Below are 16,102 nucleotides of genomic sequence, written 5' to 3'. Positions count from 1 at the left end.
CCATGAACAGAAGAAAAGGGAAACAGGCCACTGGAGATTATAAGAGTCTGAAGAGAAGGAAGTCTGGAAAGTCCTTGACAGCTCATTATGCACCTCCCCTGGACATTGCTCAGCTATATAAATAACTGAGGAACACCAATTCTGGGAGTCTGAAAGGGCTGGAAAAACTCCTTACAGACACTCTGTAGAAGATGTTTATTTAGGCAGGTAAACTAAATGATTAAAAAATGTAATTATAAAAAGGTAGAAAGACTGTTTCCTCTACTCTTAAAAAAAAGTTGTCCCCCCCACCCCAGAGCATTCATGGGTTTTGTCCCATCTTTGTTCTTATTTAATGCAGTGAGTGAGCATTAAAAACAGTGATGGGGAGAAAAGGGAACAGTCCAAAACTTTGGTCCTGCTTGTACTTCTTAATGCATGGGATGTCATCATCATAAGGGGTTACCAGGAGTGGATGCCACTCTCTTAACTTCCAGTGCAAATCCTCTCCCACCCTGCCACAATTTCCTGCCCTTCCCTATCATATTGGTAGTGGCACTACTTCAAGGCAGGGCAGTCTTGATGGAAGAGTCCTGGAAATCCATAACCCTCTCTCAAGCCTCCTCACACTGGTTCATATCACCTGACAAAACACTTTACAACACACAAATATCCAGGAATCACAAAACTGTGTGGATGATATACTTAAACATTCAAGGAAACTACTGAGCAACAGCACAGAGTACACATAATCACTACACCACGAAGACGCTTTTTGCAAGTGGTTTCTGTCCAGCCTGCCTCCTGGCAGTGACGTCAGACCCAACCTTGGCTTCCATACAACTTCACAGCTCCTCTTTGTCCCCAGTCTACCTTTTCTGTATCTTTTATGCTGTCCTGCCATCTGCCCCATCAAACTGTGGCCTCTGACATCACGTTGACAGTCTATGCATTTATTTTCCTCAGTGCTGCAATGAGCCAAAAACCTGTCTCCAGTCTGTACTTAGTCAATCCTTAATAATGTGGACATCAACAAAAGCTAACAGAAAGCAAATCTGCAAGCCTCTTCAGTTTTTATGAGCCACAGAGGTGTTTCATGCCAGGCTAAATCTGTTTTCTGTAAGAAGCTACAAGAGGCTTGTTTATGGCAGGTGCTCCTGCGTTAAGAATCTCCATGACAGGCCGGGTGTGGTGGCTCAAGCCTGTAATCCCAGCACTTTGGGAGGCCGAGGCGGGTGGATCACGAGGTCAAGAGATCGAGACCATCCTGGTCAACATGGTGAAACCCCGTCTCTACTAAAGCTACAAAAAATTAGCTGGGCATGGTGGTGCGTGCCTGTAATCCCAGCTACTCAGGAGGCTGAGGCAGGAGAATCGCCTGAACCCAGGAGGCGGAGGTTGCGGTGAGCCGAGATGGCGCCATTGCACTCCAGCCTGGGTAACAAGAGTGAAACTCCGTCTCAAAAAAAAAAAAAAAAAAAAAAGAATCTCCATGACAGTAGCAAAGCGACAGCATCCTAAATGGAGTCGCTGTGGGCACTTGCTGAGGCCGCTCCTGTGGCCTTCAGCCTCCACTAGGAACTTCCACTCTGGGCAGCTCACATACACTTCCTGGCTGTGGTTGAGATACTGGCAAACACTGTTCTGGGATTTCAATCTCAAAGAAAAATCAGCTTTCAGTCACACCGTGACTTAATGGGAGCCTTTAGGGGTGTCTCTGAGGAAGAAGTTACTAATGCATAATTTGGCAGGAGCTGGTGATTAAAAGTCTCCATTTAAACAACTACAACCACCATCAACATACTGTACAGATTCCTATCAACACCCAACAGTTTTATTTCTGGTGTCTGTGTGTTTTCCAGTTGCAACTCTACTCCTTCTTAAAAAGAATAAATCAAAAAATACCCTACTACATGAACAACAAAACACTGTAAGACAGTGACAATATTATGTACATAAATACTGTGTATAAACTTTAGAGAAATGACAAACCTTCCAGGAAAAGGAAAAAAAAGTCAAGTGTTAACAGTGATAATACAGAAAAGAAAATGTTGCATTCAATGGTGTTAAACATATGTAACAATTCAAATATAATCTATGAAATTAAAAAAAGTAGGCAGCATGGGGGCAACAAGCACTGGGAAGGAAAATAAACTGGAAGAAAATATGGCCATTAAACTCAGAAGGCCCAAAGAATTATTCAAGTAGTGGAAGGGTTAAAACCCTACATGCGTATTCATTTTACAAGAACACACTGACTTTCAATTGCTGCTTTTCAAACATGTCATTGTTGTGGTTTTAGTTGGGAGGACACTGCAGAGCACGATTTTCTGGCAGGGAGAAACAAGAGGCCCACCTGTGTGGATCCCACCGCCCCAGCAGTTTCTGGGCAGCAGCCTCTCCACCCCCAACTTTATGTCTTCCTCCTCTTATCATGCTTTCCTCTACAGAACACCACTTGGATTTCATTTGGAGTCCTCTTTTGATTTCATTTCAAAAATAATTTTCTTGGGGAAAAAACAATAAGGTGAATTTGCAGAGCCAGCTATTATCATGCCTTACTCTAATGATACACTTGAATACCTAAGACCCTCTTTTAAGGCAAAGTAGAACCTGTCTCCTTCAGGAACTCTGAGGGGCTGCCACTGGATGAAGGCTGAGAGCCCTCTGACTGCTGGCTACCCTTTAGCCCATTCAATGCCTCAGGTCTGGAAACCAAACCATCATCAGAAAGGCGGGGGGACACTTTCAATTCCCAGCTTTATCTCCAGCCCTCCGAATTTGCTTCCTTCCCTCAATCAAGCAACTATGCCTTTTCTCACAGGACAAAAAGAGAAACAGGTGGCAGCCGACTGAAAAACAGCAATTTGCCTTTGATAAAGGTGTTCTCTGAAAATGACTTTTTTTGAGGTTTGTTTAAATAAAAAATGATAAACGTCTTGCCATCCAGATCAATCTCTCTTTCCCCTTACATATACACACACACACACACTGAAAAACCAAACCCTGCATGCGCCAGAAACAGTAAAATGACCAAAATATTATAAAATTAACCAATAAAGTGCATGTTCCTTACATATTACACCTGCCCCTTTTACAAACTTTTCTTCTAGAAAGTCACATGTGTAGGCTCAGAATCACATGGTATTATAGAAGGGGTTGGTTGTCCGTTTTTTGTCATTTGCCTTTTTCAGTCTCCTAAGGGGGTGAGTTCTGCCCTGTTGCTGACGGGGTGCCACGGCTAGCCCTGGGGCTGGGCATGCACACTGCAGTCCCTGGGTCTGTAGCACAGGAAGGCCTCCTTCAGAGCTAGTCAATTCAGGTCCTGCCCTGGGGAGCAAACACTGCTGACTGGAACCAAATTCTTTGGCATACTGCACAAGAGGCCTCTCCACTGGCTTGCTCTGCACAATACACTCTGTTGTTGTGAGCTGTTCTACAAGATACTTGGTGGGCTCTGGGTTGTGGGGGGCACCTGGGTTTTCTAGGGACTCTTGGTCCTCCATGGCGTGCATGCCTGAGTCTGTTCTGAGGAAAGGCTGAAGCAGTTTGAGATGAGAGAATTCACAGGAGGCAGGCTTCCTCTCCGGTAAACAGTCTTTACAGAGGTCCAAGTAACCTAATTTGGCGAGAGAAGCTGAGCGCCTCATTTGGGATGGTTTGGTGAGCCCTGTCTGGAAAACCGCTCGAGTCTCAATTTCTTTAGCACGCTCCTTCACCACACCAGGGCTGCGGCTGAGACCCTTTATGTTTTCACTACTAGAGCTATGCGGGAGTCGACAGGCTACAGGTAATGGGTCCAGTTTCTCCTGTAACTCCCCAGTGTTGTCACCAACTTTACTAGTTAAACTTAGGTCTTTGCTACTTAGCTGGGAGTCCTTATATGGCACCTCATTGCCACTGAAGAGAGGGCTCTCTTGACTTTCTTCCCAGCTAACCTGCTCTGTGGAGGGCTCATCTGTGGTGCTGCTCTGCTCTGTGAAGCCTTCCAGGTGAACCATAGTCTGGGGATGCAGGTAATCCAAATTGGCAGACAGTAACTGGGTTGCGTGACTGACAAAAGGTGCTGCTATCTCCGGGGCTGTCGACAGGCTGTTGCCTCTGTCTTCAGGGCTACTCAGCATGGAGGTCGGGTGGTCAGTGGGCCTGCTGTGCTCAGGAGAGGAAGAATGAGGCAGAGGTAGCACTTGGGGGTGCAGAGAAACCTGATTGGAGTCCAGAGTCCTGTTTAGATTTTCATCCAGTGCACAGAGCACAGTGACAGATTTTTCCACTTTCACATTCCTCAGTCCTTGCTCTCCGTTCTTCTCACTGGTGGCTATTTCACTCCCTGGCCCAGTGTGATCGGGTGATGTAACTGTATACTCAATGATTTCTACCCTCTTGGGAAGAGGAAGAAGGACTGCCTGTGTCTCAGACTCCTGGTATGGAATCACAGTCCTTAGATCCTTCAGGACTCCTTCCTGCTGTGTTCCAGTATCTGACCCTGGGCCCTCCTGAGGAGCTGGCAAGTGGTCAAACTCTGGTACCTTGGGAGCTGGAACAGTGACATTCTGCTCAGAATGGGACAGCGAGCCAGCCTCAGACCCACTGTATTTCCCTTTGCCTTTGCTCATCTCTGGTTCCTTGGGGACAAATGAATGTTCTGGGGTAGCTTCATCACTTTTCCCTTTTGGTGCTAGGTCTGCCACAGAAGAATCATTCTTTGAATTCTTACGAGTGGACAATGAGGTACATGTCGGGGCAGCACCATGATGCTCTTGCTCCTGCCGTAAGCGCTCTTCGAACTCCAAGGTGGCTCGCCTCACAGACCCAGGGTACCACTTGGCACCTGGGTGCATCCCTGAGGCCTGGAGCTCTTGTTCTCCCTCAGCTGGTTCCTCTTCTTCCATGTCTGCTATAGATGAGTGTGTGATTAGGCAGCCTTCTTGGTTGCACATCCCTGAGTCTTTGGCTACTTCAGGCTGGGCTGTGCAGGAGCCCTCGTCTTGCTCCACATGTCCAGGTTTGTTCTCTGGGGTCTGGGCCCTCTCAAGGGGCAGCTCATGGATGCTGTTCTTCTTTGGTGTATGGCATGGGTTGGATAAGATGTCTCCTTTCAGTTGAACCTGTCCAACTCCTTGGCTGATGGACTCAATTTCAGTGACAATTTCTTTGACTGAAATTGCATTTTCTGAGTGAGACTGCATGAAGATGTCTGGGCTGACAAGTTCTGAGATTGCCTAAGAAAAGAAAGTAGTGAGATGATTATGGAGAATTGTAGTCTAATTGAAAATGCTGGATTTTCTGCTTATTAATCCTCTGATCCAGGACAACCTATCTGGCTATGAGAATACAAATCAGGCGGTGCCTGGGACCATACTCTGCCCATCTGTTTTGTCAGACTACAAGAAAAAAACTGAACTCAACAAAATTTGTTATAGATTATGATACTGTCTACCAAACTTTCTGTTCTGTTTACTCAAGCAGAATTCCAATCCAATGAACAGCAAATACCTTTGGAGGCGCCTATAATCTATATCTCCCTAAGACTATGAGCCTCCAGAATTCAGGCCATACGGTGGTAAATGAAACCTTTCCCTTATGGCCTATCAACTTCCAGTTTGATCCTAACCTATCTGAGGGAAAGTGCTCCATTCAAGGGCTAAGTGGCCCGCTTAGATATGTCCTGGTGATAGGGCAAGATGGACGAGGCTATCATCTGATGTCTGATTTGGAGACTCACTGCTCTCTTTGCTCCTCCGTCTTGCTAGCATTCACCTACATCCTCTCACTGCTTCCCTTAGCAGCAGCATCCCAGTACTTACAAGCAGGGGCATACACTATCTGACTACACAATCTCTAAGTTTTACATGGAGCCTTCTGGGAATGGTTTACTTGGCTTACACAGCTATATTCCTTAGCAAACTTAGAAACCATAACTCTCTAATTTTACTATTTTGCCAGTTACAAATTCCCAGAGGGATTTAGAACAAGGGCAAAGAATACTAACCAATGCAAAATCAGGTACTACTGTAAAAAAACAAAACAAAAACTCAAAATCTGGGAATGATCCTTGGATACCTCTTAAAGTAGTTATCATTATGAATATTAATCTAGTTAACATTTTTATAAGCCTTCAAAATATATTTCCCTGGGAACTGCTCTGGTCTTTCTCTTTCAAAAGAGAGTCAGAGTTAGTACAAGCTAACAAGGTCAGTAATGCCTTTGGAGGAAATGTGACATGACATCAGGCAGAGGCAAACTTGCCAAGACCGGGAGAGAAGCCATAGTGGGCCCAGTATGTGCATGGGCCATGGAGGGAGTGCTCATATGACCAGGGACTTTGCAGAAAGGCTATTTCTGTCAGTGCTGCTACAGTCACTGGCCCAAGGGAGAGCATATGCATTCTACCTTCTCAGTAGAAAGGAAACAGAGGCACAGCCTTGGGAGTGGTGAAAAGACACAAGCAGAGGCAAGAATCACAGTGGGGTAGTTAAGGAGAGAGAACAAATCAGTAATGGACAAAGTGCTATATCTAAGTAGATGGACATCAGGAGATGCAAAGAATCTACCTAGCTCCACTAAAATCATTAAATGAAGTTTGGTATGTTAGAGTCAATGTGTCACAGTTTATTCCTCCAACTACTGTGTCGTATTGATTTAAGACACTATTGTTTATAAGATGCATCACAATGCCATAAATGTCAAAATATGAGTAAGTGTGAGTCTTAGAACTGTTCAGTCAGGACACTTGTTTGGCTAACCTTTTCCTGTCATCCCCTCTTAGAAGTGCTTCCAATGACACCAGAAAGATAAAATTCCCAAAAGGCAAATTATTTAAAAAATATTTAAACCTTAAGTTTCTAAGGAAAATCTTAGCCAGACACTCCATCTAAAATAAACGTAACAAAATCCAAAATGCTTTGCCTTTGAAGAGAACGTCATTAGGTGAAAAACTATAGAGACAGTTTTTACCTTTGACTGTTCCTCATCCATTGAAGATTCTTCTGATGCATGGGGAGTATTACTCAAAGAGCTGCTTCTCTGGTCATCAGCTGTCACTTTGGAAGGGGCTACTTCTATCACTGACAGTCGACAGCTCTCACTCCTTCCTCCACCCAGTTCCTCCATCCTTGAATGGGAAAAAGATCGTGACCGGGTTTCTTGGGAGAGCTCCACAAACTTCTCTAGGGCACTAAAAAAGTCAATGCGATCTGTACTGAAATCTGAGATTTCAGTCTGGCAACTGGGCTGGGGGCTTGGTGACTCAGGATCAGGGGACATAGGGAGGTCTTTCAGTCGAGATGTCAATTCTTCCATAGGCAGTAGGTGGACATTCATGTCTGCTTTCAGTGCGTCTGTCTCCAAATCTTCCACTGTTAAGTCTGGAAACTTGTTGGCCATTTCTGGGACATGTCCAGGCTGAATTAAGGCTTTGGATGCATGGCAGTTGTCAAGAGGAAATTTTGATTCATTCAGACAACACCCTGATGAGCATCCATTGATGTCATTTAAGTTTAATTCATCCTCAATCTGTCCGGCATGAAATTCCCTAGAAGTAAACTCCAAGCAGATCATTCTTTCTTTGGTACACAGGTCTTTCTGATTTGCATCTTGTGGGATTACATGTTCCACAAAGACAGGAGGTATGGATGGGTGACTGTCCATGGTTTTTACCTCAGCAATCTGGTCTGCTGAGGTGGTGATCTCCTTCTTGTTGAGTTCTAGCCCAGGTTTGCAGATGGGTTCGTGGTGGTCTGAGAGGTCACTATCTGAATGAGATCTCCACAGTTTGTTATGCCGCTGTTTGCTGTGGAGGACATACACAGAAAATAATCTAGCTTGTAAAGATAATCAACACCCTCTCAGGAAAAAAACTCTCAGATAAATCTTAACTTGCAATGCTTTGTTATTGCTCAATGGAACTACACAATAAATGTTTGAAAAGACACTCAATAGCAAAAAAACAAAGCAAAACAACAACAAATGAATGTGAGATCTGATTTTTTTTTACCTAATCAGACTGACAGGAATTAAAATGGTTGGTAACAGCAAGTGTCGATGACGGTATGGCCAAACAAGCTCTCTCATACACCGCTGGCAGGAGGAGTGTGAATTGCAGAATTTTCGTGTTTCGTTTTTTTCTGACAGTCTCGCTTTGTCGCCCAGGCTGTAGTGCAGTGGCATAATCTCAGCTCACTACAACCTCCGCTTCCCGATTCTAGCAATTCTGCCACCTCAGCCTCCAGAGTAGCTGGGGTTACAGGAACATGCCACCACGCCTAGCTGATTTTTGTCTTTTTAGTGCACATGATGTTTTACCACGTTGGCCAGACCTCAACTGATCTGCCCACCTCACCTCCCCCCCGCCGACACACACCTGGCTGAATTGTAGAATTTTAAAGATTGAAATCTGGCAATAGCTCTTCAAATTTAACCCTCTAACCAAAAATTCTTAACACATTTTTCTTGGAGAAATACTACTACAAGTGCACACAGATATCTATATGGCTGGGCGTGGTGTCTCACACCTGAAATCCCAGCACTTTTTGGGAGGCCAAGACAGGCGGATTGCTTGAGCCCAGGAATTTGAGCCTGGCCTGGGCAACATGGTAAAACCCCATCTCTATAAAAAATTAAAAAATTATTCAAGGGTGGTGGCTTATGCCTGTAGTTTAGCTACTTACGGGGCTGAGGTAGGAGGATCACTTGAGCCCATGATGATGAGGCTGCAGTGAACTGAGACTGCACCATTGCACCCAGCCTGGGTGACTGAGCAAGACATTGTCTCAAAAAAATAAGAAAATAGAAAAGATATATAAAGATATTTACTGGCCAGGTGTGGTGGCTCACGCCTGTAATCCCAGCACTTTGGGAAGCTGAGGCAGGTGGATCACTCGAGGTCAGGAGTTCGAGACCAGCCCGGCCAATGGTGAAATACAAAAATTAGCTGGGTTTGGTGGCAGCTATCTGTAATCCCAGCTACTCGGGAAGCTGAGACAGGAGAATTGCTTGAACCTGGGAGGCAGGGGTTGCAGTGAGCCGAGATCATGCCACCACACTCCAGCCTGGGCCACAGAGTAAGATTCTGTCTCAAACAAAGATATTTACTATAATACTACTTGTGATACTAAAAGATGAGACATCAAACAAAAAAAAATTATTTACATTATAATCCATACAACTATATGCTATGAAGCTGTTAAAAACTGTCAGGTCTACATAACTCTTCTGTGATAAGAAAAAAAAAATTAAAACAAAAAGGAAAAATAACTTGTCTGGTATTTTAGTAGAATGATATACAAGGTATACTATTAAGTAAAAAAGAACCTCAAACACATTTGAAATTAGCGTCCATGTTAGAATAATGTAGGAAAAAATCTGGAGGAACATCACCAAACTGATAGTGATTCTTTCCAGAAAGGTAGAAATACTTCTGGGGAAGGCTTTTACTTTCTACATTTTACACACAGGCACACACACACACACACAGGGTCTCACTCTGCCACCACCCAGGCTGTAGTGAAGTGACAAGATCACAGCTCATTGCAACCTCAACCTCCTGGGCTCAGGTGATTCTCCTGCCTCAGCCTCCCTAGTAGTAGCTATTTTTAAAATTTTTTTTATGGAGATGGGAGTCTCACTATGTTGCCCAGGCTGGTCTCAAACTCCTGGATTCAAGTGATCCTCCTGCTTTGGCCTCCCAAAGTGCTGGGATTATTGGTGTGAGCCACCAAGCCTGGCCTCTATATTTTTATAATTTTTGAATTTAAAAAACAGGCACGTTTAACAAATATAATCAGAAAAACCCCACTAAAATCAAAACATACAAGTAGCACAAAGGGAATACTCTGTTGGAACCTATTACGAAGTCCTCATAACTGGGATGAAGAGCTGATGTAGCTTAATGACTGACGTGGGGTGTGAAGAGCATGGTAAGCATTCTGGAATCAGAAAGCAGAGGAGGGGCTGGTAAATCTGGAGAGAAAACTTAGTAACAGAATGAAGGGAATAGCATAAAGGATAGGCCCTTTCAGAAGAATCTCTGGACAAAAATCATTAAGCTAAGGAGACACATGGAAACGCAGGCAGGCCAAAGGAAGACTCCCTCTACCACCCTGCATCCTTTATTTTATGAAAGAGGTTTGAGATAGGGAGATTTCATTTCAAACCACATACTCTTAAACAGTTCCCAAAACCCCAGCCAAAAAGAGAAAGGTGGCTCTGTGGTTGGTCAGGTTCATCTGCCCAGGAAACAGGTCACTAAGTGTGGTGCTTGGGAGTGTGGTCTCCATGGCTTACAAGCTGATGAGGAGTTACCAAACCGCAGGGTGGAATGGGAAACTCAGCCCAAAACAACTTGCCCCGGGCTCCGGGCCACGCCCGGGCTCTGCCGAGTCATGCTCAGGCGCCTGCACTAATCTGACCCCCTGTTTGTTCTCAACTCTGCACCTGCTCTCAGCTCCCCCTGCCTGTCTGCTGCTTGGGTGGGGCTCTCTCTGACTCATGCCTGCAGAGTAGAGGGGTGCTTTCCCGGGAAGGAGCAGGTCAGTCTTTTTATGAAGACAAGCTGTAATCAATCAGCTGGGTGTAAGATGGGGTTTTCACCCTTTCCAAGCTGCATGAACTCCAGCCACCCCTAGGAGGAGACAACATATCACACATCTCAAAGAGTGAGTGGCTGTGGGGAGGGCAAGCTGACTGTTTGGATAGGTGGGTCCTAAGTTGTACATTATGACCAACTGAGGCCAGTGGTTTCCTTTCAAAGTTTCTTCTCTTATATGCAAACATCCTCATTTCTTGAAATAAATATGACCTATCATGAGGATGTTCAAACCTGCACCAGCTTCTTTCACCCACCATAGTAGGACAATGCCTGGGATGCAGATGACTGGGAAGACCTCTCAGCGGGTAGCTATTCTCACTCCTCTAATAATAGAACAGGCAAATGAGAAGTTTCATGATCCCAAGAATCCTCCAAAGTATGTTTTTTTAAACTGCCTGGAGATCACTAGTCAGGAGAGAATGAGAGACTGAAGTTATGCTAATAGGCACAAACAGTACATGCTTCAGAGGAAATCTAACATCACAGCTGTACAGCCAGCAGGGATTTCCTTCTCTTCCTTAGGGAGATAGTAATCAGAAAACAGTGGGTTGGGGCTCTGGAATTAAGCTGACACTTGTAAAAGAGAGCGAGAGAAAAAAACAATCTAAAGATAGGTCTGATGCTGCTGTCTTTTTTTCATTTTTGCAATAGGACCTGGAGGGAGAATGGCAAGGAGCTGATTCATCTCCAACACTGCTACTCCACGTGTCCCTTCTCGCTCAGGGGTCCCCTCCCCAGTCCTCCCCACTCAGGGGTAACCTCCACTCTGAATTTTATGCTTATCATTCCCTTTTTTTTCTTTATAGTGTCAACATGTTTTGTTCTTAACCAAATACTGCTTTGTTTTGCATGTCTTGAACTTTATATAAATGGTGTCACACTGTATGTATTCTTCCTCAATGGATTTTTTTTAAAAAGATTCATCACTGTGTATAAATGTAACCCACCAGAGTGTAATGAGTATGATACAATTTATTTCCCTTTTGTTGATTCAAGTGATTCTCCTGTCTCAGCCTCCTCAGTAGTTGGGATTATAGGTATGTACTATCATGCCTGGCTAATTTTTGTATTTTTAGAAGAGATGGGTATCACCATGTTGGACCAGGCTGGTCTCAAACTCCTGACCTCAAGCAATCTGCCCGCTTCAGCCTCCCAAAGTGTTGGCATTACAGGCATGAGCCACCACGCCTGGCCTCATCATCAGTTTTAGTCCGTTACACTAAACCATTTTCCAGCGAAGCTTTGTCCTGGGCCAGTTTATTCTAACACTTCATCACTGGTAGGAATAGATGTAAGACATTAGATCATATCTATTATTTTAAACTGTTAAATTTTAAACCCAGCTGACTCCCCACCTCCCACCCTCTTCCAGGCAGGCAGCAAATAAACAGCTTGCCAGAAAAGGAACTTCAGAGTTGGTCTATATCCTGGATGATGTAACCAAGTCTCAGATCCTTTTCCCCCTTGAGTGGCCTCTGACCTGAATTTGGATTCATATAAAAACACAGACATACATAAGGTGATTAGGTCATTCTGGGAAAGAATTGGCCTTTTACCTAGTTAATGAACAGGGAAGAAATTCTATTTTTATTTTTAAATATTTTAAAATTGTCAACCTTGTGCAGGGGCCATGCTAATCTCTGTATAGTTCCAATTTTAGTATATGTGCTGCCCAGGCGAGCACAAGGAGGAGGAAATTTAAATGACGATGTATAAGGTGTTCCATTATCTAGCCTCCACTTTCATGTTGTTACATGTTTGGTGAAACATCAACTCTGAGAAGTTATATAAAGGAAAAGGCTGCTAAAAATGGAAAGTACTTGCATCTGTAATCTAGCTACTCAGGAGGCTACAGCATGATGATCGCTTGAGCCTAGGAGTTGAGTGAGACTAGCCTGGGCAATGTAGACATTGTCTCTTTGAAGAAAAAAAGGTGGGGGCAGGACTTACAGTAAAATCATGCTATCTATAGTTACTTTTTTTTTTTTTTTTTTTGAGATGGAGTTTTGCTCTGTCACCATGCTGGAGTGCAGTAGTGTGATACCAGCTCACTGCAACCTCTGCCTCCTGGGTTCAAGTGATTCTCCTGCTGCAGCCTCCCGAGTAGCTGGGACTATAGCCCTGTGCCACCATGCCCAGCCGGTTTTTGTATTTTTAGTAGAGAAAGGGTTTCACCATGTTGGCCAGGATGGTCTCCATCTCTTGACCTTGTGATTTGCCTGCCTCAGCCTCCCAAAGTGCTGGATTACAGGCATAAGCCACCACACCCAGCTGTCTATAGTTACTTTTTAGGGTATTAGGCAGCCTTTATAAAGGAAGAGAAAAAGCATTATCTGAGTATTTTTTGTGTGCTGTGCATCATCCAAGATGATTTAAGATTATTTAACTGGAAAGCTAGTAAGAAAATCCTTCTAAATCTCAATTGCAGTTGGCTGTCACCTGACCAGGAGTCCATGTCTTCAATTCTCAGGTTGCATGCTGCCGGCTGACCAATGTGCACCAGCTAACTAGACCTCAATGTCTCCACTGGCAAATCCAGGGTAAAAGACAACCCTGCCTCCTCTGGCCCTTGTGACAGGAACATTCAAAGAATCAAAACTGACATTTCTGAGGAAATGTAGCACAAACTCTCCCTGGTCACCACCCAGTTTTTCTTCCTTGCCACTATACACGGAAACCTAATACCACAGACACATGGTCCAGGTTGCAAACGGTCTGCTTGAAATCTAAAACTGTCTAATGGAACATAAATCTGCCAGAAACCTGCACGATCAGAGTGCAGAATAACAAACAGGGCTGCTGGCAGTTTAATGGAGTTTCAAAACACAGGCACACACACAGACACACACACACCCTCTCTTCTTGTTTTGCTCCCATCTCCCATCTATAAAAACAGAAAATATGAAATCAGATATCAATACTAAAAGTAGCTTTATGATACCCTTTTTAGGTCTAAAGGGAAATATTAAACAGCCTTCTTCAGGCCCTTAATGGTATACTGAGAGGTACAAAAAGTCCCTTGTATTTCAGAGGGGGTTGGCTCATACCCTCATACTCTAAGACTGTAACCGATTTATAAATCAATACAGGAACCTGGTGTCACTTTGAAAACTCCTCTTCTACTAATGTCAAAGCACTAAGCAAATGCCCTCAAACAGAGAGCTGCCACCTCAAATTAAACACCCAGGGCCACCCTGGGTAATTATGGAGCTAGAGAATGCTAGGATCAGGGCTCTGCCTCTTTGAGAAAACCACCACATGCCTCTTGGGATAAGATATGAAATGCAAGATCCAAACACTTGGACAGGAAATATAATTTCTCTACAAACAGTGTGATTTTTCTAAGGATTTTCCTCTCCTGGTTACCTAAACTGTAAGGCTTGATAGAGCTTCATATAGTCATAGGAGTCTGGGGATTTTTTTCTTTGCTCTTCCAAGCAAGCAGATCCTGGAGTGGCACTTGGGTGCTGGGCCAGTCTGCTGGGCCTATTCACTTGGCAGTTAGCCTACAGGTGCCAAGGTTTCCTAATAACACATCACAGATTGCAGGCCCTAACAGCTATATATCCAACAGCCATTTTTCTTACAGTCAGAAGCCTGATTTGATTTGGGTGTTCACTGTCCCATGGGTTCAGGAAATGTGGCACTTCCCTAGATCCAGAGGATAAATGTGATATATATATATATATATATATATATACACACACATAAATATATATTTTTTTTGAGACGGAGTTTCCCTCTTGTTACCCAGGCTGGAGTGCAGTGGCGCGATCTCGGCTCACCGCAACCTCCGCCTCCTGGGTTCAGGCAATTCTCCTACCTCAGCCTCCTGAGTAGCTGGGATTACAGGCACGCACCACCATGCCCAGCTAATTTTTTGTATTTTTGGTAGAGACGGGGTTTCACCATGTTGACCAGGATGGTCTCGATCTCTTGACCTCGTGATCCACCCGCCTCGGCCTCCCAAAGTGCTGGGATTACAGGCTTGAGCCACCGCGCCTGGCCAGATATATATAATTTTGAGACAGAGTTTTGTTCTTTCACCCAGGCTGGAGTGAAGTGGTGTGATCTTGGCTCATTGCAACCTTTGCCCCCTGGGTTCAAGCAATTCTCCTGCCTCAGCCTCCCAAATAGCTGGGATTATAGGTGCCCACCACCACACCTGGCTAATTTTTGTATTTTTAGTAGAGATGGGGTTTAGCCATGTTGGCCAGGCTGGTCTCGAACTCCTGACCTCAGATGATCCACCTGCCTTGGCCTCCCGAAGTGCTGGGATTACAGGCATAAGCCACCGTGCCCAGCTGTGAATATGTTTTATCCAGTCCTGGAAATTCTATTTTCTTGGCCATATGACCCAGTCCTGGCCAATGGGTTCCAAGAGGAAGTCTATGGGGAGCTTCTGGAGAAGGTCTTCCTATCCAATTTAAATTCTCCTTTTCTTCAGCCAGATGCTGTACAATTTACAGATGCCTAGAAATGTGGCAGACATCTGGTAATCATCAGACAACCTCAAGGACCAAGCTATTCACTAAGGAAGGTGGAACAGAAAGCTAAAGAATACCAGAGTCTGTGATTACATTACCACTGAGCCATTAAAGAGACTACTTCTGTGTTTCTTTTTAAAGGTGATAAGTGGTACAGCTTTTTAAACTACCTGTAGCTGCGTGTTGGGCCAGATAGCTTTTATTTGCCCCTGCAGGGTCCACCCCTCAGCTTCTCCACGCTGTTTGTTGCTGCAGAGGCTGACCTTCAGACCACAACAACAGGCCCCCTAGTTTTCTGACTTCCATTAGGATTTGGCTAATGGGGAGTTCTAGAAGGAGACTGGAGGAAAGAGAGTGAGGGCAGGGTATTTACTCCCCTAGCTCCCTCACCAGAGGGCTACCTAGGGCTAGCTGTGTCCCTTTGACAGAAAGTTATTGCTTGTCTCTGAAAGTGCCTTTCTCTAACAAGAGTTTCTTTCCAGGTTCTAGTAACTGCTTCCTCTCTTTTTGGGTCTAGGAGCTATTTGCAAATAGCCCTGCTGATGTAAGTCCCTTGATTCCACTATAATGCCACACTTGTAAATAGTCCCTTTATAAAACCCTCCTCAATGGCTGAGTATGGTGGCTCACACTTGGAACCCAGCACTTTGGGAGGCCGAGGTGCGCAAATCACAAGATTGAGATTGAGACCATCCTGGCCAACATGGTGAAACCCCAACTCTACTAAAAATATAAAAATTAGGCCGGGCGCGGTGGCTCACGCCTGTAATCCTAGCACTTTGGGCGGCCGAGGCGGGTGGATCACGAGGTCAAGAGATCGAGACCATCCTGGTCAACATGGTGAAACCCCGTCTCTACTAAAAATACAAAAAATTAGCTGGGCATGGTGGCGCGTGCCTGTAGTCCCGGCTACTCGGGAGGCTGAGGCAGGAGAATTGCCTGAACCCAGGAGGCGGAGGTTGCAGTGAGCCGATATCGCACCATTGCACTCCAGCCTGGGCAACAAGAGCGAAACTCCGTCTCAAAAAAAAAAAAAATATATATATAT

At 44.7% G+C, this 16,102-nt stretch overlaps 1 protein-coding gene, 1 long non-coding RNA gene and 1 other non-coding gene across 6 annotated transcripts in view; 1 reads left to right on the top strand and 2 right to left on the bottom strand.

Moving 5' to 3' along the window:
• Nucleotides 1-1,780: 1,780 nt before the first annotated feature.
• Nucleotides 1,781-16,102, bottom strand: part of SSH2 (slingshot protein phosphatase 2) — a 291,139-nt gene continuing 276,817 nt past the window's right edge. For all 4 annotated transcript variants that reach the window (XM_032279320.1, XM_032279317.1, XM_032279318.1 and 1 more), the window contains 2 exons: nt 6,937-7,771; nt 1,781-5,201 (listed from right to left, as the gene is read on the bottom strand). In XM_032279320.1, the coding sequence (XP_032135211.1) occupies nt 3,117-5,201; nt 6,937-7,771 (2,920 nt within the window). In that variant the 3' untranslated portion in view covers nt 1,781-3,116. The remainder of the gene's footprint in view (nt 5,202-6,936; nt 7,772-16,102) is intronic.
• Nucleotides 10,076-16,102, top strand: part of LOC116552586 — an 8,481-nt gene continuing 2,454 nt past the window's right edge. The window contains exons 1-2 of the long non-coding RNA XR_004269457.1: nt 10,076-10,634; nt 12,996-13,107. This is a non-coding gene — a long non-coding RNA (uncharacterized LOC116552586). The remainder of the gene's footprint in view (nt 10,635-12,995; nt 13,108-16,102) is intronic.
• On the bottom strand, nt 12,144-12,251 carry LOC116553534. The gene has a single exon (XR_004269784.1). It is a non-coding gene; the product is annotated as a U6 spliceosomal RNA (small nuclear RNA).

Source organism: Sapajus apella, unplaced genomic scaffold (genome assembly GCF_009761245.1).
Source record: "Sapajus apella isolate SASKATOON/1434 unplaced genomic scaffold, GSC_monkey_1.0 scaffold12, whole genome shotgun sequence".
Lineage (NCBI taxonomy): Eukaryota > Metazoa > Chordata > Mammalia > Primates > Cebidae > Sapajus > Sapajus apella.
This window is presented reverse-complemented; position numbering and strand designations above follow the sequence as displayed.